The 24,247-nt window shown below is 38.1% G+C and overlaps 1 protein-coding gene across 3 annotated transcripts in view; it reads left to right on the top strand.

Moving 5' to 3' along the window:
* Positions 1-24,247, top strand: part of SCAPER (S-phase cyclin A associated protein in the ER) — a 473,879-nt gene that overhangs the window by 20,137 nt on the left and 429,495 nt on the right. For all 3 annotated transcript variants that reach the window (XM_057544059.1, XM_057544058.1, XM_057544060.1), the window contains exon 2: positions 11,757-11,823. In XM_057544059.1, coding sequence (XP_057400042.1) covers positions 11,818-11,823 — 6 coding nt within the window. In that variant the 5' untranslated portion in view covers positions 11,757-11,817. The remainder of the gene's footprint in view (positions 1-11,756; positions 11,824-24,247) is intronic.

Here is a 24,247-nt window from a genome sequence, read left to right as displayed (position 1 = left end):
GAATAATAGTCGTGAGAGGGGACATCCTTGTTTCATTCCTGATCTTAGAGGAAATGCTTTCAGTTTTTCACCATTGAGAATGATGTTTGCTGTGGGTATCTCGTATATGGCCTTTACTATGTTGAGGTAGGTTCCCTCTATGCCCACTTTCTGGAGAGTTTTTGTCATAAATGGATGTTGAATTTTGTCAAAAGCTTTTTCTGCATCTATTGAGATGATCATATGGTTTTTCTTCTTCAATTTGTTAATATGGTATATCACATTGATTGATTTGCGTGTATTGAAGAATCCTTGCATCCCTGGGATAAATCCCACTTGATTGTGGTGTATGATCCTTTTAATGTGTTGTTGGATTCTGTTTGCTAGTATTTTGTTGAGGATTTTTGCATCTATATGCATCAGTGATATTGGTCTGTAATTTTCTTTTCTTGTAGTATCTTTGTCTGGTTTTGGAATCAGGGTGATGGTGGCCTCGTAGAATGAGTTTGGGAGTGTTCCTTCCTCTGTGATTTTTTGGAAGAGTTTGAGAAGGATGGGTGTTAGCTCTTTTCTAAATGTTTGATAGAATTCACCTGTGAAACCATCTGGTGCTGGACTTTTGTTTGTTGGAAGATTTTTAATCACAGTTTCAATTTCGTTACTTGTGATTGGTCTGTTCATATTTTCTGTTTCTTCCTGGTTTAGTCTTGGAAGGTTATACCTTTCTAAGAATTTGTCCATTTCTTCCAGGTTGTCCATTTCATTGGCGTAGAGTTGCTTGTAGTAGTCTCTTAGGATGCTTTGTATTTCTGAGGTGTCTGTTGTAACTTCTCCTTTTTCATTTCTAATTTTATTGATTTTAGTCCTCTCCCTCTTTTTCTTCATGAGTCTGGCTAATGGTTTATCAATTTTTTTTTATCTTCTCAAAGAACCAGCTTTTAGTTTTATTGATCTTTGCTGTTGTTTTCTTTGTTTCTATTTCATTTATTTCTGCTCTGATCTTCATGATTTCTTTCCTTCTGCTAACTTCGGGTTTTGTTCGTTCTTCTTTCTCTAGTTCATTTAGGTGTAAGGTTAGATTGTTTACTTGAGATTTTTCTTGTTTCTTGAGGTAGGCTTGTATAGCTGTAAACTTCCCTCTTAGAACTGCTTTTGCTGCATCCCATAGGTTTTGGATCGTCGTGTTTTCATTGTCATTTGTCTCTAGGTATTTTTTGATTTCCTCTTTGATTTATTCAGTGATCTCTTGGTTATTCAGTAACGTATTGTTTAGCCTCCATGTGTTTGCGTTTTTTACATTTTTTTCCCTGTAATTCATTTCTAATCTCATAGCGCTGTGGTCAGAAAAGATGCTTGATATGATTTCAGTTTTCTTAAATTTACTGAGGCTTGATTTGTGACCCAAGATGTGATCTCTCCTGGAGAATGTTCCGTGCACACTTGAGAAGAAAGTGTAATCTGCTGTTTTTGGATGGAATGTCCCATAAATATCAATTAAATCTATCTGGTCTATTGTGTCATTTAAAGCTTCTGTTTCCTTATTTATTTTCATTTTGGATGATCTGTCCATTGGTGTAAGTGAGGTGTTAAAGTCCCCCACTATTATTATGTTACTGTTGATTTCCTCTTTTAGAGCTGTTAGCAGTTGCCTTATGTATTGAGGTGCTCCTGTGTTGGGTGCATATATATTTATAATTGTTATATCTTCTTGGATTGATCCCTTAATCATTATGTAGTGTCCTTCCTTGTCTGTTGTAACATTCTTTATTTTAAAGTCTATTTTATTTGATATGAGTATTGATACCCCAGCTTTCTTTTGATTTCCATTTGCCTGGAACATCTTTTTCCATCCCCTCACTTTCAGTCTGTATGTGTCCCTAGGTCTCAAGTGGGTCTCTTGTAGACAGCATATATATGGGCCTTGTTTTTGTATCCATTCAGCAAGTCTGTGTCTTTTTTTTTTTTTTATAATTTTTATTTTTATTTATTTATGGCTGTGTTGGGTCTTCGTTTCTGTGCGAGGGCTTTCTCTAGTTGTGGCAAGCGGGGGCCAGTCTTCATCGCGGTGCGCGGGCCTCTCACTATCGCGGCCTCTCTTGTTGCGGAGCACAGGCTCCAGACGCGCAGGCTCAGTAATTGCGGCTCACGGGCCCAGTTGCTCTGCGGTATGTGGGATCCTCCCAGACCAGGGCACGAACCCGTGTCTCCTGCATTGGCAGGCAGACTCCCAACCACTGCGCCACCAGGGAAGCCCCAGTCTGTGTCTTTTGGTTGGAGCATGTAATCCATTCACGTTTAAGGTAATTATCGATATGTATGTTCCTATGACCATTTTCTTAATTGTTTTAGGTTTGTTTTTGTAGGTCCTTTTCTCCTTTTGTGTTTCTCACTTAGAGAAGTTCCTTTAGCATTTGTTGTAGAGCTGGTTTGGTGGTGCTGAATTCTCTTAGCTTTTGCTTGTCTGTAAAGCTTTTGATTTCTCCATCGAATCTGAATGAGATACTTGCCGGGTAGAGTAATCTTGGTTGTAGGTTCTTCCCTTTCATCACTTTAAGTGTATCATGCCACTCCCTTCTGGCTTGTAGAGTTTCTGCTGAGAAATCAGCTGTTAACCTTATGGGAGTTCCCTTGTATGTTATTTGTCATTTTTCCCTTGCTGCTTTCAATAATTTTTCTTTGTCTTTAATTTTTGCCAATTTGATTACTGTGTGTCTCGGCCTGTTTCTCCTTGGGTTTATCCTGTACGGGACTCCCTGTGCTTCCTGGACTTGGGTGGCTATTTCCTTTCCCATGTTAGGGAAGTTTTCGACTATAATCTCTTCAAATATTTTCTCTGGTCCTTTCTCTCTTCTCCTTCTGGGACCCCTATAATGCGAATGTTGTTGCGTTTAATATCCCAGAGGTCTCTTAGGCTGTCTTCATTTCTTTTCATTCTTTTTGCTTTATTCTGTTCTGCAGTAGTGAATTCCACCATTCTGTCTTCTAGGTCACTTATCTGTTCTTCTGCCTCAGTTATTCTGCTATTGATTCCTTCTAGTGTAGTTTTCATTTCAGTTATTGTATTGGTCATCTCTGTTTGTTTGTTCTTTAGTTCTTCTAGGTCTTTGTTAAACATTTCTTGCATCTTCTCGATCTTTGTCTCCATTCTTTTTCCGAGGTCCTGGATCATCTTCACTATCATTATTCTGAATTCTTTTTTGGAAGGTTGCCTATCTCCACTTCATTTAGTTGTTTTTCTGGGGTTTTATCTTGTTCCTTCATCTGGTATATAGCCCTCTGCCTTTTCATCTTGTCTATCTTTCTGTGAATGTGGTTTTTGTTCCACAGGCTGCCGGGTTGTAGTTCTTTTTGCTTCTGCTGTCTGCCCTCTGGTCGCAAAGATTCTTTAGTACACACTTCATTCATTAGTAAATAAGTGTTTAATTAATGCCTATTCAGTGCTAGGCACTGTTCTGTATTCTGAGGCTATAGCAATAACAAAACCAGATGAGAAAGGGGGCGGAGTCAAGATGGCTGCATGGGAGGACATAGAGTTCATGTCTCCCCACCACTAGGTCACCTGTTGGACACTAGTGGGGAACCTCGATGCCCAAGGAAATGGGAGGAACTCTCAAGAAACTGGCTAGGATGTGGGGCCGAGTGAGGGGGGAGGAGAAGTGGAGGACAGACAGGACCAGGGCCCCTGAGGGGTGGCTGGAAGAGGGGAGGGGTTCCCTCGCCTGGAGGGACCCTCGGGGGCTCGAGGATCAGTGGGTAGCGCACCTAGCATTTCCCCTGCCCAGTCAGGCCCCAGAAAGCCTGCTGGGCTCCCAGACCAGGTCCTCTGCCCTCTGAGGCCCCCTCTGGGCCGCCTGGATCCTAGGGGCAAAGGAGGGAAGTGAGGGGAGAAGAGAAGAGGAGGATGGGGAGGGTCCCTCCAGGATCAGAGGATCAGGGGAGGTGTGGTGGGTGTTTCCCCCACCCACTTGGGCCCTGGGAAGCCTGCTGGCATCTGGGCCTGGTGCTCTGCCCTCCGAGGCCCCCTTCGGCTGTGGGGGTCCTAGGGGCATAGGAGAGGGGGAGGAGAGGCGGATGGGGGCCACCCTCCGGGACTGGGGGATCAGGGGAAGTGCCTCTGGCATATTCCCTGCCCACTCAGCTCAGGAAGCCTGTGTGCTTCTGGGTCTGGTCCCCTGCCTTCTGGGGCCCCCTCTGGCTGTGTGGGTCCTAGTGGCATAGGACAGGGTGTGGGGAGAAGAAGAGAGGCCAGTGGGGAGGGACCCTCCAGGATTGGAGGATTGGAGGGGAACGCGTCTAGCACTTCCCCTGCCCACTCCTGCCCAGGGAGCCAGCTGGGGTCCTGGACCTGGTCCTCTGCCCTCCAAGGCCATAGGCACTCCTGGGCCCCTCCTGCTGTGTTGATCCTAAGCCCCCCTGCCCCTGGTGCCTTTTCCAGCCCTGTGAGTCCTAAGCATAGGCCCCACCCACTGCCTAAACCATGCCCCTGCCTAAGCCCCGCCCCCAACAGCCAAGGCTTTTTCTGGCTTTTTTTTTCTCCTCCTCTTTTTTGCTGCTGTTCCAGTGTACCTTCCAGCTGTTGTTTCATCTATATTTTTATTTTTAAATTTTTTCTAACATATCTGTTAGTTTTCTAATCTTATTTTATTTTTTACTCTTTGTTTTTGTTCTCCTTTTTTTCTTTTTCTTCTTTGCTGCCCCGCGCAGCTTGCGGGATCTTGGTTCATGAGCTGGGGGTCGAGACTGTGCTCCCGCAGTGGGAGCCCTGAGTCCAAACCACTGGAGTAACAGAGAACCGGAGAACCTCGGACCCCAAGGAATATTCATTGGAGTGAGGTTTCAGAGGTCTTCATCTTGGCACCAAGACCCAGATCTATACAACAGCCTACAAACTCCAATGCTGGATGCCTCAGGCCAAACAACCAGTAAGACAGGAAGACAATCCCATGCATCAAAAAAAAAAAAAAAATGAGACGACAAAAAAATATGTTACAGATGAAGGAGCAAGGTAAAAACCTACAAGACCAAATAAATGAAGAGGAAATTGGCAATCTACTTGAAAACGAATTCAGAGTAATGATAGTAAAGATAATCCAGAATCTCGGAAATAGAATGGAGGCACGGATCAAGAAAATACAAGAAATGTTTAGCAAAGATGTAGAAAAAATAAAGAACAAACAGAGATGGATAACACAATAACTGATATGAAAAATACACTAGAAGGAATCAATAATAGAATAACTAGGGCAGAAGAATAAATAAGTGAGCTGGAAGACAGAATGGTGGAAATAATTGCCGAGGAGCAGAATAAAGAAAAAAGAATGAAAAGAATTGAAGAAAATCTCAGAGACCTCTGGGACAGCACTAAATGCACCAACATTCAAATTATAGGGGTCCCAGAAAAACAAAAGAAAAAGAAAGGGTCTGAGAAAATATTTGAAGAGATTAAAGTGGAAAACTTCCCTAAAATGGGAAAGGAAATAATCACCCAAGTCCAGAAAGCACAGAGAGTCCCATACAGGATAAACCCTAGGAGAAACCCACCGAGACGCATATTAATCAAACTAACAAAAATTAAGTTCAAAAGAAAAATATTAAAAGCAGCAAGGGAAAATCAAAATATAACATACAAAGGAATCCCCATGAGGTTAACAGCTGATTTTTCAGCAGAAACTCTGCAGGCCAGAAGGGCGTGGCAGATCTACTTAAAGTGATGAAAGAGAAAAACCTACAACGAAGATAACTCTACCTAGCAAGGATTTCATTCAGGTTTGATGGAGAAATCAAAAGCTTTATAGACACACAAAAGCTAAGAGAATTCAGCACCACCAAACCAGCTTTACAACAAATGCTAAAAGAACTTCTCTAGGCGGGAAACGCAAGAGAAGAAAAAAGACCCACAAAAACAAACCTAAAACAATTAAGAAAACGGTAATAGGAACGAACATACGTATCGATAATAACTTTGAATGTAAATGGATTAAATGCTCCAACCAAAAGACACAGACTTACTGAATGGATACAAAAACAAGACTCATATATATGCTGTGTACAAGAGACCCACTTCAGACCTAGGGAAACATCCAGACTGAGGTGAAGGGATGGAAAAAGATATTCCATTCAAATGGAAATCAAAAGAAAACTGGAGTAGCAATACTCGTATCAGATAAAATAGACCTTAAAATAAAGGCTGTTACAAGAGATAAGGAAGGATACTACATAACAATCAAGGGATCAATCCAAGAAAAAGATATAACAATGATAAATATGCACCCAACATAGGAGCACCTCAATACATAAGAAATGCTAACAGCCATAGAAGGGGAAATCGACAGTAACAGTAATGGTAGGAGACTTTAACACCTCACTTACACCAATGGACAGATCAGACAAAAAGAAAATAAATAAGGAAACACAAGCTTTAAATGACACAATAGACCGCATAGATTTAATTGATATTTATAGGACATTCCTCCTGAAAGTGGCAGAATACATGTTCTTCTCAAGTGCACACAGAACATTCTATAGGATAGATCACATCTTGGGTCACAAATCAAGCCTCAGTAAATTTAAGAAAATTGAAAATGTATCAAGCATCTCTTCTGACTACGATATGAAATTAGAAATCAATTACAGGAAAAAAAAGTGTAAAATACACAAATACATGGAGGCTAAACAGTGCACTACTAAGGAACCAAGAGATCACTGAAGAAATCAAAGAGGAAATCAACAAAAACCTAGAAACAAATGACAATGAGAACACGACGACCCAAAATCTATGGGATGCAGCAAAAGCAGTTCTAAGAGGGAGGTATATAGCAATACAATCCTACCTCAAGAAACAAGAAAAATCTCAGATAAACAACCTAATATTACACCTTAAGCAATTAGAGAAAGAAGAACAAAGAAAACCCAAAGTCAGTAGGAGGAAAGAAATCATAAAGATCAGATCAGAAATAAATGCAGTAGAAACAAAGAAAACAGTAGCAAAGATCAGTAAAACTAAAAGTTGGTTCTTTGAGAAGATAAACAAAATTGATAAAACTTTAGCAAGACTCATCAAGAAAAAAGGAGAGGACTCATATCAATAAAATTAGAAATGAAAAAGGAGAAATCACAACTGACACTGCAGAAATATAAAGGGTTAGAAGGGACTACTACACACAGCTATATGCCAATAAAATGGACAACCACAAAGAAATGGACAAATTATTGGAAAGGTACAATTTTCCAAGACTGAACCAGGAAGAATTAGAAAATATAGACAGACCTATCACAAGTAATGAAATTGAAACTGTAATTAAAAATCTTCCAATAAACAAAAGCCCAGGACCAGATGGCTTCACAGGCAAATTCTATCAAACATTTAGAGAAGAGCTAACACCAAGCCTCAAACTTTTCCAAAAAACAGCAGAGGGAGGAACACTCACAAAATTCGTTCTGTGAGGCCACCATCACCCTGATACCAACACCAGACAAAGATATCACAAAAAAATAAAATTACAGAGCAATATCACTGATGAACATAGATGCTGAAATCCTCAATAAAATACTAGCAAAGAGAATCCAATAGCATGTCAAAAGAATCATACACCATGATCAAGTGGGATTTATCCCAGTGATGCAAGGATTCTTCAGTATACGCAAATCAATCAATGTGATACACCTTATTAACAAATTAAGGAATAAAAACCATATAGATCATCTCAATAGATGCAGAAAAAGCTTTTGACAAAATTCAACATCCATTTATCATATAAACACTCCAGAAAATGGGCATAGAGAGAACCTACCTCAACATAATAAAGGCCATGACAAAACCACAGCACACATCATTCTCAATGGTGAAAAACTGAAAGCGTTTCCACTAAGATCAGGAACAAGACATGTATGTCCACTCGCCACTCTTATTCAACATAGTTTGGAAGTCTTAGCCACAGCAATCAGAGAAGAAAAAGAAATAAAAGGAATACAAATTGGAAAAGAAGAAGTAAAGCTGTCACTGTTTGCAGATGACATGATACTATACATAGAAAATTTTAAAGTTGCCACCAGAAAACTACTAGAGCTGATCAATGAATTTGGTAAGGTTGCAGGATACAAAATTAATGCACAGAAATCTCTTGCATTCCTATACACTAATAACAATAAATCAGAAAGAGAAATTAAGGAAACAATTCCATTTACCATCTCAACAAAAAGAGTAAAATACCTAGGATTAAGCTACCTAAGGAAGCAAAAGACTTGTACTCAAACTATAAAACACTGATGAAAGAAATCAAAGTTGACATAAAAAGGTGGAGAAATATACCACGTTCTTGGATTGGAAGAATCAATATAGTGAAAATGACTATACTACCCAAAGCAATCTACATATTCAGTGCAATCCCTATCAAACTACCAATGGCATTCTTCACAGAATTAGAACAAAAATTTTTACAATTTGGATGGAAACACAAAAGACCCCGAATAGCCAAAGCAATCTTGAGAAAGAAAAATGGAGCTGGTGGAATCAGGCTCCCTGACTTCAAATTATACTACAGAGCTACAGTAATCAAGACAGTATGGTCCTGGCACAAAAACAGAAGCATAGACCAATGGAACAAGATAGAAAGCCCAGAGATAAACCCACGCACATATGGTCACCTAATTTATGACAAAGGAGGCAAGAACATACAATGGAGAAAAGACAGCCTCTTCCATAATTGGTGCTGGGAAAACTGGACAGCTACATGTAAAAGAATGAAATTAGAACACTAGCTAACACCATACACAAAAATAACCTCAAAATGGATTAAAGACCTAAATGTAAGACCGGACACTATAAAACTCTTAGAGGAAAACATAGGGAGAACACTCTTCGACTTAAATCACAGCAAGACCTTTTTTGATCCACCTCCTAGAATAATGAAAATAAAAACAAAAAACCCAAATGGGGCCTAATTAAACTTAAAAGCTTTTGGGCAGCAAAGGAAACCATAAGCAAGACGAAAAGACAACCTTCAGAATGGGAGAAAATGTTTCCAAACAAAGCAATGGACAAAGGATTAATCTCCAGAATATACAAACAGCTCATGGAACTCAATATCAAAAAAAACAGCCCAATCCAAAAATGGGCAGAAGACCTAAACAGACATTTCTCCAAAGAAGACATACAGATGGCCAAGAGGCACATGAAGAGATGCTCAATATCACTAATTATTAGAGAAATGCAAATCAAAACTACAGTGAGGTATCACATCACACTGTTCAGAATGGCCATTATCAAAAAATCTACAAACAGTAATTGCTGGAGAGGGTGTGGAGAAAAGGGAACCCTTTTGCACTGTTGATGGGAATGTACATTGATACAGCCACAATGGAGAGCAGTATGGAGGTTCCTTAAAAAACTAAAAATAGAACTACTGTATGACCCAACAATCCCACTATGGGGCATATACCCTGAGAAAAGCATAATTCAATAGGACACATGTATCCCAATATTCATTGCAGCACTATTTACATTAGCCAGGACATGGAAACAACCTAAATGTCCATCAACAGATGAATGGGTAAAGAAGATGTGGTACATATATACAGTGGAATATTATTCAGCCATAAAAAGGAACGAAATTGGGTCATTTTTGGAGATGTGGATGGACCTAGAGTCTGTCATACAGAGTGAAATAAGCCAGAAAGAGAAAAACAAATACTGTATATTAACGCATATTTGTGGAATCTAGAAAAATGGTACAGATGAACCTATTTGCAGCACAGGAATAGAGATGTAGATGTAGAGAACGGACATATGGACACAGGGAGGGGAAGGGGAGGGTGGGATAAATTGGGAGATTAGGTTTGACATAAGTACACTACCATATGTAAAATAGATAGCTAGTGTGAACCTGCCATATAACACAGGGAGCTCAGCTTGGTGCTCTGTGATGATCTAGTTGCGTGGGATGGGGGTGGGGTGGGAGGGAGGTGCAATAGAAAAAAATTTTAAAAAAAGAACATAATGGAGTTTACATTCTTGTGGGGAAAGAGGGACAGTCCACCAAGTAAGTAGATAATATAAAGTAATGAGTGCTCTAGCGAAGAAGTGGGGTAAGGAGTGCCAGTGGCGGGAGTCAGGATAAACAGGTTGCACTTTTTAAAAGAGCGTGTCAGAAGGCCTCACTGAGAAAGTGACCTGTGGGCAAAGATGGAGTTAATCTTGAGTGTTCCAGATGGGAACTTTAAAGTGTAAAGCCCTGAGGCAGTAGTGTGTCTGGCATGTTGGGGAACTTAAAAGAGGCCAGTGTGGTTGAAGTGGAATGAACACCAGAGAAGAGAGGAGTAGGAGGTATGGTCAGAGACTTATGGGGAGTTAGAAGGTTTAGGATGTGGTAGGCCACTGTGAGGACTTTGACTTTTACTCTGAGTGAGATGTAGAGGCATTGGAGAAGTTGTGAACAGAGGTAGTCTGTTTTTAAAAATGTAACATGTTTACTGGGATATAATCCATGTACCCTACAACTCACCCATTTAAAAAGTGGTTCTTAGTATATTCACAGAGTTGTACAACCATCACCATATTGAATTTTAGAACATTTTCATCATCCCAAAAAGAAACCCTGTACTCATTAGCAGTAACTCATCATCCTCCAACTCTCTAGCCCTAGGCAAACAGTAATCTGTTTTTCTGACTCTCTTGATTTGCCCATTTTGGACATTACATATAAGTGGAATTATGTAATATGTGGTCTTTTATGACTGGCTTCTTTCACTTAGCATCTTGTTTTCAAGATTCCTTTATGTTGTAGCATGTACAAGCACTTTATTCTATTTTATGGCCGAATAAGATTTCATTGTATGGATATAGCACATTTTATTTATCCAACAGTTTTTGGACGTTTGGGTTGTTTCCACTTTTTGGCTATTAAGAATAATGTTGCTGTGAATACTTGTATGTAAGTTATTGTGTGAACATATGTTTTCATTTGAAGTGCTGCATTTAAAAAGGAACAGATTCACTTGACGAAGATAAATGACCTAGGCTGTCATCCCAGAAGGTTGGGTTCCAACTGTTGCTTGCTTTTCTTTGTTCAGTAGCTTTTGTTATGGGGTTAAGCCATTTTTTCTCGCAATTTCTCTGTCCTCTTGTTTTTTTATCTACTTTCCTAGCTTTGGACTTCTTTGAATAAAGGGTTGACCAACATTAAATAGGTTCCCTGAAAAGTAGGATCTCTTGTATGTAGAGAGTTAGATGATCTGTGATTGAGATATTCTGATAAAATCTCAGTTTTTGGAAGTTCCTAAGGAGAGGTTACACAGTGTTTTGTATACTGAGTTGGGATTCATTAGTGGGTTATAAATCAATTCAGTGAAAACAGTATTTAAAAGATGAAATAGAATAGAATAGGAAATAATCAGTGCATCTCTCACAATAGGGATAAATATTACTTCATGAAAATTTGTTTCAGTTAATCATGTGTGTATGAACTGAGTCATGATATAAAGTGTGTGTGTGTTTAGTAAAAAAAAGTTTGAAGCCTCTGGATTGGAATGTCATAGGCTATTTATGTAATTAATACTCTTTCTCTTCCATTTAATTTTTTTTGTAGAGCATTGAGGTATTGTTCAGCATAGAGTGTTTAAAACATGGTATAGTATATCTAAACGGAATATAAAGGGGTGATGTTTGTGTTGTTAAATGTAATGAGAAACTTGCGGGGATGAGATTTTTATCTTTTATGAATAAATATGATTTTATGACAATGTTATGACTAAGAGTATGTACTATATATTTTTTATTATAGGAGTCACACCCCATGGGTTTGTGTGGTAAATGAACTTCTTGGCATAGAAGGGAATTAAAAAATGATGGTAAGTGATCAAGCTACCTTAAGCATTAACCTTAGTTTTTTTAGCCTCCTTCTACCTCCCTTCCTTCCTTCTGTTTTTAATTCATTCTCTTTTTTGATGTAATATTTGTTACCTTCAAGACACTCTATGGAACACATTTGTTATAAAGCACAGCAATAAAGTAACTGACCGTGAATGTACTGTTCAACCTGAGAGCCGTAGACTCTCACTCCTAACATTTGTACAACCTAGGGCAAGAATAGAAATGGAAGTCAGCTTTTTTTTTTTAACAATATGTCTTAATCTTAAAAAGTTATAAATCAGTTTATGTTAGCAGCCTGACTTACTTTCCTACCCAGGGCCCAGCCAGCTCTTAAAGGAGCAATATACTCCCTGGGGTTGGCAGGGTGGAAGTTGGGCCAGGGTGGTCTCTGAATCTTAGATGGGGACTGATGTGGTGAAACTCCCCAGAGAGTCTGGGCAGATGGGTTCTCCTTCCCCATATTCTACTTTTCTAACTCAAGATTTAAGGCAGTTCTAAGTATCTTCTTAAACTATCCCACTCAAACCCAGGAGGAGGAGGGAAAGCAGTTTCTGGGGGAATCCAGGCTGCCTAGACACCTCCTTGGGAGATTGGGGGTGGCCATTCTAAAGTAAAATTAGAAGTTTTTACCTTGATTTCCCAGCACAGAGGCTGTGCTTTGCCTCCTTCCTTCTCTTCATTGTCTTCTCTTAGGATGGGGAGGTCTCAGTTCAGTTTGTGAATCCCTCTCTCTTAATTCCTGTACCCTCAATTAGTTACTTATTATCTTTGGGTTTTGATATTTTTGATGTTTTGGTATTTTGATAGGTGTAATCTTCTAAAGTGTAGGGCTCAGGGCAGGAGCCTCCTCTTTTGGCTGTAAAGGCAGCACTGTTTCTACCTATATTCTCCTTTCCGATCTCATCCTGCCCCATTCCACACTCCAGTTTCTTTTATATCTTAAAGACATAAAAAAAGCTCTGAGTTTAAAATTTTTTAAATCTGTCATTTGGGATTGTTTTCTTTCTGCCTTTTATATTCTGAGAATTTCTTATAGTGAGGGCCTTTTAAGTCCTAATAAGCTCTGTTTTTGTTTGTCTAAGGTAGCTTTTTTTTCCTGCCCTAATTTTGAAAGATGGTCTTGCTGAGCATAAAAGTCTCAATTGACTAATTTTTCTCTCAGTATGTTGAAAAAATTGTTCCACAGTTTTCAACCTCTGTTTGATTTTTGATATTTCTTTTTCTTTTTGATTTTACTTTGTTTTAATATTATATGCAATGTTTATGTGGTTCAAAATTCCTATTAAACAGTATTCATTTAGAGGAGTATGACTTTTCTTCTTCCTCTTCTTCCCTTCGTGGACAATCTATTCTTTTCCATGTTTTTAATTGTGGTAAAATACACAAAATTTACCATCTCACCCATTTTTAAAAATTTATTTATTTATTTTGGCTGCGTTGGGTCTTCATTGCTGCTCGCGGGCTTTCTCTAGTTGCGGTGAGTGGGGGCTACTCCGCGTTGTGGTGCGCAGGCTTCTCATTGTAGTGGCTTCTCTTGTTGCGGAGCATGGGCTCTAGGCACGTGGGCTTCAGTAGTTGTGGCATGTGGGCTTCAGTAGTTGTGGCTTGCAAGCTCTAGAGCACAGGCTCAGTAGTTGTGGTGCATGGGCTTAGTTGCTCTGCGGCATGTAGGATCTTCCTGGCCCAGGGCTCGAACCCGTGTCCCCTGCATTGGCAGGCAGATTCTTAACCACTGCGCCACCAGGGAAGCCCCTTGACCATTTTTAAGTGTTCAGTTCAGTGGTATTAAGTACATTCATATAGTTGTGCAACCATCACCACTGTCCATCTTCAGAACTCTTTTCATCTTGCAAAACTGAAACTCTATACCTATTAAACAATAACTCCCTATTTCTTTCCTCCCCCAGCCCCTGGCAGCCACCATTTTACTTTCTCTCTCTATGATTATGACTACTCTAGGTACCTCATATAAGTGGAATCATACAGTATTTGTCTTTTTGTGACTAGTTTATTTCACTTAGCATACTATCCTAAGGTAGTAGCATATGTCAGAATTTACCTTTTAAGACTGAATAATATTCCATTGTATGTATATACTACATTCTGCTTATCCATTCATTTGTCTATGGACAGGGTTGCTCCCACATTTTAACTATTGTGAAAATGCTGCTGTGAACATGGATGTATAAATATTTCTTTGAGACCCTGTTTTTAATTCTTTTTGCTATATACCTAAAGTAGAATTCCTGGATCATATCAGATTTTTTGAGGAACCTCCATACTGTTTTCCACAGCAGCTGTACCATTTTACATTCCGACCAGTAGTGAGCAAGGGTTCCGGTTTGTTCACATCCTTGTTATTTTTTGTTTTTTTGGTAGTAGCTATCCTAATGGGTCTCGTGGGTAATCATTTTGACTAGTTTTTGGTTTATCCTTTATTGCTTATATTTTCAAAAAGAAGAAAAAATATATAAATAAGTATGTGTGTAATGTTTGCGATATGTGATCGCATTTAAAAATGTGATATATTTATCAATCTCTTTCTCAAATCCAAAGGTATCATATTCTAATACTTTTTCCCCCACTTAGCAATATATCCTAGATCATTAGAGATCTTCATTCCTTATTACAGCTGCATAGTATTTCCTTCTGATCTGTGTTGTTTTTAAACTGCTTAATGAGCAAGGTGTAGTAAAGCACTGCTTATTGTGACTCTGAAGAATGTGGCCAAAACCCTGAAAGTAAATGCAAAATGCCTATGATCATCCATAACAGATAATTCACACACTGAAAATATATTCACTGTACTTGTAGAATTCTTGAGTTTCTTATTCAGAAACATAATAGTACATTTCCCAGAATTCTAACAAATAAGAATTGACAGCTAATAGCTTGATAGGCAAGAAGACAAAATAATTAAGAATTAAGTTTTTGTTTTCTGCAAAATCATTAGGAAGTAAAGAGCCCAAAAAGTCTAAAAACACTTTGGCCTGGGCCCATTTATAAGACAGTCATCCACTGCCCTTCTATAGCTCCTGAAGGCTATATATTACAATATCATACAAAAGTTGGTGTTTGTAGTGATAGCCTGAAAGTTTCAAGAAAAGAGGAAGTTGCTTCAGTAGCCTCTGTTTCGGAAGTCAGGGAACTGTGATTCAGAGATTTTCATCCAAAATGGTAAAATCAAAAAGAATTTGTGCTTAGCAGGGCAAAACTTTAGTTGTGGATTTATGTTGAACACCTTATTTCCCAATGATGTTGTTCATTTATTCATGATATATTTATTTTGTCAATTATTTACTGATGATTTCTTTTTTTTTTTTAAAAAACATCTTTATTGGAGTATAATTGCTTTACAGTGGTGTGTTAGTTTCTGCTTTATAACAAAGTGAATCAGTTATACATATACATATGTCCCCATATTTCTTCCCTCTTGTGTCTCCCTCCCTCCCACCCTCCCTATCCCACTCCTCTAGGTGGTCACAAAGCACCGAGCTGATCTCCCTGTGCTATGCGGCTGCTTCCCACTAGCTAGCTATGATGATTTCTTGATCATTCCAATTATTCATCATTCACGATGTATTTATGTGCTTGGCACTGTGCTAGCAGTAGTAATAGAGTGATGAACAAAATCCAGTCCTCCAGAAGCTTACAGTCTAATGGGGAGCATAGATGGTAAACACATAATTATATAATTTAAAATTTAATTGTAAGATGTGCTACAAAGGTGTACAAGTTGACTTGAGTATATGAAAGGGGTCCTGGCCAAGTCTGGGAGTTGAAGATACCTCATTCTGAGAAAGAACCATTAAGCTGGGACTTGAAAGATGATTAGGTCTTGGCTGGGCTAAGAGGAACACTGTCCTAGTTAGGATGCTTTCAGTAGCAAGTAGAGATACGACTTGATCTATTGGCTCAACAGTGTCACCAAGGATTTGATTGCTTTTCTACCCTTGGTTCTGCCTTCTGTTTTGTTGCCATAATCTTAAGGTTTGCTCCCTTTAAGGTCCCCAGTTGGTTAGCAATAGTTTTCAGAACTTTGTATTCCCTCATGTATGGCCAGTAGGAAAATGAGTCTTTTCTCCAATATTTCAGGAGAAGATCTGAAGTCCACTGTGTATTGATCACCTTATGTTACATGCTTACACCAGAATCACTTGTTATGCCTGGAGGAGTGGAATATGCTGATTGGCTTAGGCAAGGTCATGTGTTGCCTGGAGTTAGGGATGAAGTCTACTTCTCTAGAACCACATGAGACCCCAACAAAACTGAACTATTAGGAAAGATGTAGGGAGTGAATGCTGGGGAGGAAGCCAATAAATGTACATTGTAGAGTGGCAGAACATTCTAAATAGCAGAGAGAATTCTATGTAAATGCCTTGAATTAGAAGGGAGCTTGGTGGCTATAGGGAACTGAATAGAAGTCAGTGGGGTTGGAGCATGACAGACAAGAAGAGTAATGGAGGGACTTCCCTGGTGGCACAGTGGTTAAGAATCCACCACAACTACTGAGCCTGTGCTCTAGAGCCTGTGAGCCACAGCTGCTGAACCCGTGCTCCACAACTACTGAAGTCCGCATGCCCTAGGGCCCACGTGCTACAACTACTGAGCCCCGTGTGCTGCAACTACTGAAGCCCACTCACTTAGAGTCCATGCTCTGCAACAAGTCAATGAGAAGCCTGTGCACCTCAACAAAGAGTAGCCCCCACTTGCCACAACTAGAGGAAGCCCATGCACAGCAACAAAGACCCAACACAGCCAAAAATAAAATTAAAAAAAATAAAATAAAATAAAATTTCTGAGACTCAATTTATCAAAAAAAAAAAAAAAGAAAGAAAGAAAAAAAAAAAGAGTAGTGGAAGATGAGGCTAGAGAGGTAAACTTTAGAGAGGTAAACCACTTTTTTAAAGTGGTTGTACCAGTTTAGCTTCCTGTCAGCAGTGAAAGCAGTTGCCCCAACTCCTCACCACCATATGGTATAGTCATTTATTTAAAAAAAATTTTAGTATTTCCAGTGCCTGCTTTTGAGTACCTTTTCATCTGGTAATTGGTTATTTATGTATCTTTTGTGAAGTGCCTACTCAAGTTTCATTTTCCTGTTGGGTTGTCTTTCTTTTTCTAATTGATTTAAGGAGTTCTCTATCTATCCTGGGTACAAGACCTTTGTTTCTTTTATGCATATATCTTCTTTGTGGCTTGCTTTTTCATTCTTTTAATGATGTCTTTTTAGTAGAAGCTGTTCTTAATTGCACTGAAGTTCAGTTTATTAGTTTTTTCCTTTATGATTAGTGCTTTTTGTGTCCCGATTAAGACTTTTTTCTTTACCTGAAGATCATGAAACTATCATCCTTTATTATCATTATTTTTAGCAGCTTTTATTTTGCTATAATTTCAAATTTAAGAAAGGTTGCAAGAGGAGTACAAGGAATTCTCATATATTCTTTCACTAACTTTACCAATTGCTAATTTTGTCTCTTTTCTCATATTCTCTCTTTCTCTTTTTCTATATGTATGTGTGTGTATATAAAACATACAGATGTATATAAATGTATATATACACAATATGTGTATATAAAATTACACATAGGGAGTTCCCTGGTGGCCCAGTGGTTAGGACTCTGCACTTCCCCTGCAGGGGCCCTAGGTTCGATCCCTGGTCGGGGAAGTAGGGTCCCACATGCTGTGCGGCACAGCCAGAAAAAAAAGATCACGTAAACATACAAGCATATATACATATATACCTATAGACATATACATGTATTTGCACACACATATATTTGCACAGACATATAATATATGCATGTTATGTGCATAAGTATATTACTCTTCCATGAACCATTTGAAAATATTTTGATCTCGAGGAGACAGCAGTGAGTGGTCCTGAAGAGAGATCCTAGTTACCTGCTCAGGAAGTGAACCTGGGTAGCCTGGGTGAAAACCAGGAATCCTAGCCGCTTGACCACCAGGGGCTAGAGGCTAGAAGCAGAGTTGCCCTGGCTCCTGCCCCTCAGTGAAAAATAAATTTCTCAAGGAGGCAAAAACTGTAGAAACAGGTACAAAGTTTATTATTAGAGACACAGCCCAAGTGGGAGAGCACACAGAGAAACAGTTTATTTATTTAAGACAGAAGCAAGGCAGAGATACACACCTGAAGAGAAAGGGTGTGGGTGTCCTCCCTAATGAGGAGGAGTGCACCAGAGAGGTGATTCAAATCACTTACATAGGGCACTTCTTCCGGGTCTTTGTTTACCTTTGACCAGTTATCTCATTTCTTTCCCACAGGGGAGCTGTCCTAGGGCCCACCCTGAAATGTGTGTGCATCTTTTTGCCAAGATGGATTCCAGTGTAGAGGCCTCTGGGGAGGTTGACACCACCTGTTACAGGGTGGCGCCCCCTTCCCTTTTGACCCCAGAGGAGCCTTTCTGCACACGTGTAGTTGGGGAGGTCTCCTAGTCCTCAAATATGAGAAATACGTGGTCTCTTTATCTTTTATCCAAGCAGGACTCAGCTCCTCCTTGCTCCTGCCATTATCTTTCTCTTGGAGTATCTGTCCACAGGGGGCAGATTCCAGCTGCTTAGCCTGGGGCCCATCTATCTCCTGCCTCAATTGAAGCTAGCATACTCCTTTATCCCTAAATATTCAGTGTATGTTTCCTAAGAACAAGGACATTCTCTTACATGACCACAATTCAATTATCAAAATCTAGAAATTTAACATTCGTATAATACTATTATATAAGCCACAATGTAGTCAAAGTTTGTCATTATCTCAATAATGTCTCTTATAGCTATTTTTTTTCTTGATCCATTTAGTTATCATGTCTCTTTGGTCTCCTTTAACCTCGAATAATTCCTCAGACTTTCTTTGCCTCTTTTGACTTTGCCATTTTCGAAGAGTACAGGACAGTTATTTTGAAGAATGTCACTTGATTCGGGTCATGTTTCCTTATTAATAGAGTCAGATTTTGTATTTTTGGCAAAATATCACATGAATGATGATGTATCCTTGTCAGTATATCACATCATGAAACATGCGGTGTCAGTTTGTCCTGCTATTGGTCATGTTGACTCTGATCACTTGGTTAATTTAGGCTATTGTCAGGTTCTTCTATTTAAAGTTTGCTTTCTCTTTTGAAATTAATTTGTCAAGAGATACTTTGACGCTATGTAAATACCCTGCAACTCATCAAACTGTCACCCATTAGTTTTAGCATCCACTGATGATAATAAATATTAATTAAAGTAGATAATAAATATTTGCTTTCTTCCCAATTATCTGTGTGCCTGTCTGTCTGTCTTTCAGGCTTCCTGGATTTTTTATTTATTTACTGTTATAATCTATTACTACCATTTATTTTGATGCTCAGATCGTCCCTGATTTAGCTGGTGGAAGCTCCTTCAAACTGGCTCTGTGTCTTTTCATATGCTCCTATTATTCTTTGAGTCCTTCTATACTTTCTAGTGTAACAAGCTGTTCCAGGTTCACCTTATATTTTCCCTCTCATTCTTTTTCTCACCTTATTACATGGGCTAGGAACTTCAGTACAGTGACTCATGGAAGTGGTGATGGTAGGCATCCTTGTCTCTTTCAAGATTTTATCATTAAATACGCTGATTGCTGTAGTTTGTGAAGAATTTTTATCATGGATGGTTGTACAGTTTTATCACTTGCTTTTTTCATCTGTTGAAGTGAGCATCAAACTTTTCTCCTTTATTTTGTTAATATGGCAAATTACATTCATTGATTTAAAAATGTTAAATCAGCCTTGCATCCTGAAATAAAATCAACTTGATTGTGATGTTTTACCTGGATTCAGTTTGCAAGTGTGTGTGTATGTATGTATATGTAATTTTCACATTGTTACTTTTGAAAGAATTTGAACTGGTAATTTACTTCTCTTGTCCTCTTAGGTTCTGATATCCTAAATGGGTCACGTGGGACTCTATGAGTTGAGATTTGATCCTTCTTTTTTATTCTCTGGAAGAATTTAGTGTAATTTTTCCTTCAGTGATTAAGAGAATTCACCAATGAAACCTGTCTGAGCCTGGATTGTCTTTTGTGGAATTTCTTCAGTAAATATTTCTTTAGTATTTAAAATTTAAAAATTTCTTTAATAAATACTCAGATTTTTCTGTTTCCTTTTATGCCAAGTTTGGTTGTGTTTTTCAAGGATTTTGTGCATTTCATCAAAAATTTCAAATTTATTGATACTATTTATAATATCCTTTTATGTTTTTGACTTCTGGAGATTCTAGAATCTGTAGTGATGTTCCTTTTTTATTCTTGATATTGGTTAGTTTTGCCTTCTTTCTTCTTTTGCTTGATGAGCCTTGCTAAGAGGTATATACGTTTCTTGGTAAACATTCTGAACACTTGCTTTCTTAGATTATATACTGTAAGAGTCAAACATAAAAACTTTAAGGCTGATGTGTATGCTTTTTATTGAAACAGTTTTTTTTTAAACATCTTTATAAGAGTATAATTGCTTTACAATGGTGTGTCAGTTTCTGCTTTACAACAAAGTGAATCAGTTATACATATACATATGCCCCCATATTTCTTCCCTCTTGCATCTCCCTCCCTCCCACCCTCCCTATCCCACCCCTCTAGGTGGTCACAAAGCACCGAGCTGATCTCTCTGTGCTATGCGGCTGCTTCCCACTAGCTATCTATTTTACATTTGGTAGTGTATATATGTCCATGCCACTCTCTCACTTTGTCCCAGCTTACCCTTCCCCCTCCCCGTATCCTCAAGTCTATTCTCTAGTAGGTCTGCATCTTTACTCCCGTCTTGCCCCTAGGTTCTTCTGACCATTTTTTTTTTTTTTTTTTAGATTCCATATATATGTGTTAGCATACGGTATTTGTTTTTCTCTTTCTGACTTACTTCACTCTGTATGACAGTCTCTAGGTCCATCCACCTCACTACAAGTAACTCAGTTTTGTTCCTTTTTATGGCTGAGTAATATTCCATTGTATATATGTGCCACATCTTCTTTATCCATTCATCTGTTGATGGACACTTAGGTTGCTTCCATGTCCTGGCTATTGTAAATAGAGCTGCAATGAACATTTTGGTACACGACTCTTTTTGAATTATGGTTTTCTCAGGGTATATGCCCAGTAGTGGGATTGCTGGGTCGTATGGTAGTTCTATTTTTAGTTTTTAAAGGAACCTCCATACTGTTCTCCATAGTGGCTGTATCAATTTACATTCCCACCAACAGTGCAAGAGGGTTCCCTTTTCTCCACACCCTTTCCAGCATTTATTGTTTGTAGATGTTTTGATGATGGCCATTCTGACCGGTGTGAGATGATATCTCATTATAGTTTTGATTTGCATTTCTCTAATGATTAATGATGTTGAGCATTCTTTCATGTGTTTGTTGGCAATCTGTATATCTTCTTTGGAGAAATGTCTATTTAGGTCCTCTGCCCGTTTTTGGATTGGGTGAAACATTTAGTTTTTGAACAAGCCTCTGTAAAATCTCCCTATGGCACTAGGTGGCACACTGTGACTTTGGATGAAAATACATATATTTTGTTTAAGTCTCTTGGAAGAAAAGAACCTGTGTGAAAATACTGTTTGAAATAGACATCTATAATGTTATGAAGTATCTCAGACTCATTTATTGCATTTCAAACCCTGATGCCTAAATTAAAATGTTTAAAATTGCATTAAGTTACTACTGACATTTTTATAAGAATAGGATTATTAAAATTGATTAGAATATATGAGTTTTTACTGAAAAGAGTCCATTCAGCATATACTGCAGAAGGCACTTGTGCTTTAAACTGAAAAATGGTTTTCAGTCATGTGTTGTAAGATGAGTGTTATAATGTTTTTCCTTATGAAGTATTGGAATTAAGAATGAAGACAGTCTTGAGCTGGTGGCTTTTTCTTTGAATGTGTGTATGTGTACTAAGTATAAAAGAACTAACTACAAAATTTGTGGTAGAACTGAAATGTTTATAGAAGAAGACAATATTAGATTTCAAATTTTCTGGTCTAGCAGTACTACAGCGTTGCTATCTTGTGGTCATTTTAGTTCCGAGAAACTCATTACTTTATGAAGACTCTTGCGATATAAAGTAAAGAATAGTGGATTTTATGATCTGATATATATATATGTATATCTACCTATATAATTTTCTGTGATTGCATAAGAGAATTATCTGAAAAAGAGATGAAAAGTAGACCACCTATTTAAATGTATTCATCTGGCTTGAAAGGAATAGTGATACTTTTTGGTTAAAACAATGCTTAGGTAACCTAAATGATAGATGCCAACCTAACCTAAGTTATGTAATCATTGGGAGATGTCTTTAAGCAAAAGGAGATTTTATGATGTTACACTGATTGGAAAGTATGGGAATAGAAAAGAGATCATTCAAGTATTTTGCACAGAATGGAGCTGGAACATTGGTCACAGACTAATGAGTCTCAGTGAAAGCTTATGAGTCAGGTAAGTAGATGCCATGTGGATATCCAGGGTAAGGTCAGAGGAATGAAGGAATGTGGAGGTAGGTATTTATTTTAAAAATATAAAAAGTCAAGTTCTGGAGAGGGAAATTTGGGTTAACTTCATAGCACAGAGTATTAGAGTGGAAGAGAGCAGTCTTTGTTTTCCTAATAGTTTGAGCTGGTTGGTTCATTCGTGTACACTGAAATTCAGTTCCTGTCACTCGCAGATTTAGCTTCTTTGGTTATTCCCTGTTTCCCTACATATGCAATTTCACTTTCTATGGATCATTCCCATCAGCATAAAAATATACTCTCACCCATCTTAAAAACCTTCTCTGTTTGTTTTTGCTTTCTTCTTTCTCTTTTCGCCTGTATTACAAAACTCAAAAAAAGTTATTTATACTTATTGTCTCCATTTTCTTACTCAACATTCTCTTGAACTCTCTTGAGTCAGGGTTTTGATCCTACTATTCTACTGAATAGGTAGTAATAAGTTATTGATTTATTTATTTTAAATTATTACTTTTATCACTTCCTGGGCAATGCAAAGCTGTCAGTCTTACTGGACTGTTGCTTCTTTAAAGGTGAGCTGTTTTTCCCTCCTCTGTATGCTTTTAAGTTTTTCTCTATGTTTCAGGCTATCATCAGTTTTTCTGTGGTTGGTTTAGGCATGGTTTTCTTTGTATTTATATTTATCGTGCTTGGAGTTTGTAGAGCTTCTGGAATAATTGAGCTTATATCTGTTGTCAACTTTATACTGTCAAAGACATTAGTGGAACAGTTGGTGAAATTTAAATAATTACTCTAATTTAGATAATAATTTGGATCAATGATAATTTCCTGATTTGATATTTGTAGTATATTTATATAGGGGAGTGTCTTTGGATATATGAAATACACATTGGAGTACTTAAGGGCAAAAGATATGATGATTGCAGTTTATTCTCAAATGTTTTAGGAAAAAAAAATGTATGAGGATATTTTGAGGATTCTTTGTGCTAATTTGTAACTTTTCTGTAATTTGAATTTATTTCAAACTGAACAGTAATATGTATTTCCCACAGAGCCACACCCATTTGTTTACATGTTTTCTATGGCTGCTGTCACACAAAATGGCATGATTGAGTAGTTGTCATAGAGACTGTATGGCCTGCAAAGCCTAAAATAAAAATTGTTTATTATCTGGCCCATTGTAGAAGAAGTTCGTGGACCCCTGCCCTAGAGTGTAGTGACTTTTTTCTTCTCTCAAAGTCATACTAATTAGTAAGTTCTTTTGTTTGAGAACAATGTGTTGCCTTTCTTTCACATACTCCCCAAATAAGCCAGCAATTAAAATTTACCAGTATGTGAGGAGAACCCAAAAACTAAAGAGTAACATATTACAAGTATATAATGTAACCACACTGAAGGGGTGAGGATGAGACGAACTAATTTAAGTAATTTTGGAAAACAAAATCTAGTACTTTGGACACTGTAAGGCTAAAGACGGAACTGTATAGAAATATAATCTTGTTAGTAAGTGTGTTTCTCACAGAGATATGGGTTAGCAGTTATGAAACTATTTTATTTTATTTATTAATTTTTTATTACTTTTGGCCGCATGGCACAGTTAGTGGGATCTTAGTTCCCTGAGCAGGGATCAAACCTGGGCCCTCAGCAGTGAAAGCGCAGAGTCCTAACCACTGGATCACCAGGGAATTCCCTTTTTTTTTTTTTTTTTGAAACTACTTTATGTATATATTAGAATTGAACAGATAAGTAAATATATTTTAGATGATGAGAGCTGGGTTTCTTACTGATGGAGAAAGAAATTACAAATAAGGAAAGGGGAAGGCTAAAATGAACCTATGATGTAGGATTGAAATCAGAGGTATTGGGACTTCCCTGGTGGTCCAGTGGGTAAGAATCTGAGCTCCCAGTGCAGCGGGCCTGGGTT

This window comes from Balaenoptera acutorostrata, chromosome 3 (genome assembly GCF_949987535.1).
Source record: "Balaenoptera acutorostrata chromosome 3, mBalAcu1.1, whole genome shotgun sequence".
Classification (NCBI taxonomy): Eukaryota; Metazoa; Chordata; class Mammalia; order Artiodactyla; family Balaenopteridae; genus Balaenoptera; species Balaenoptera acutorostrata.
This window is presented reverse-complemented; position numbering and strand designations above follow the sequence as displayed.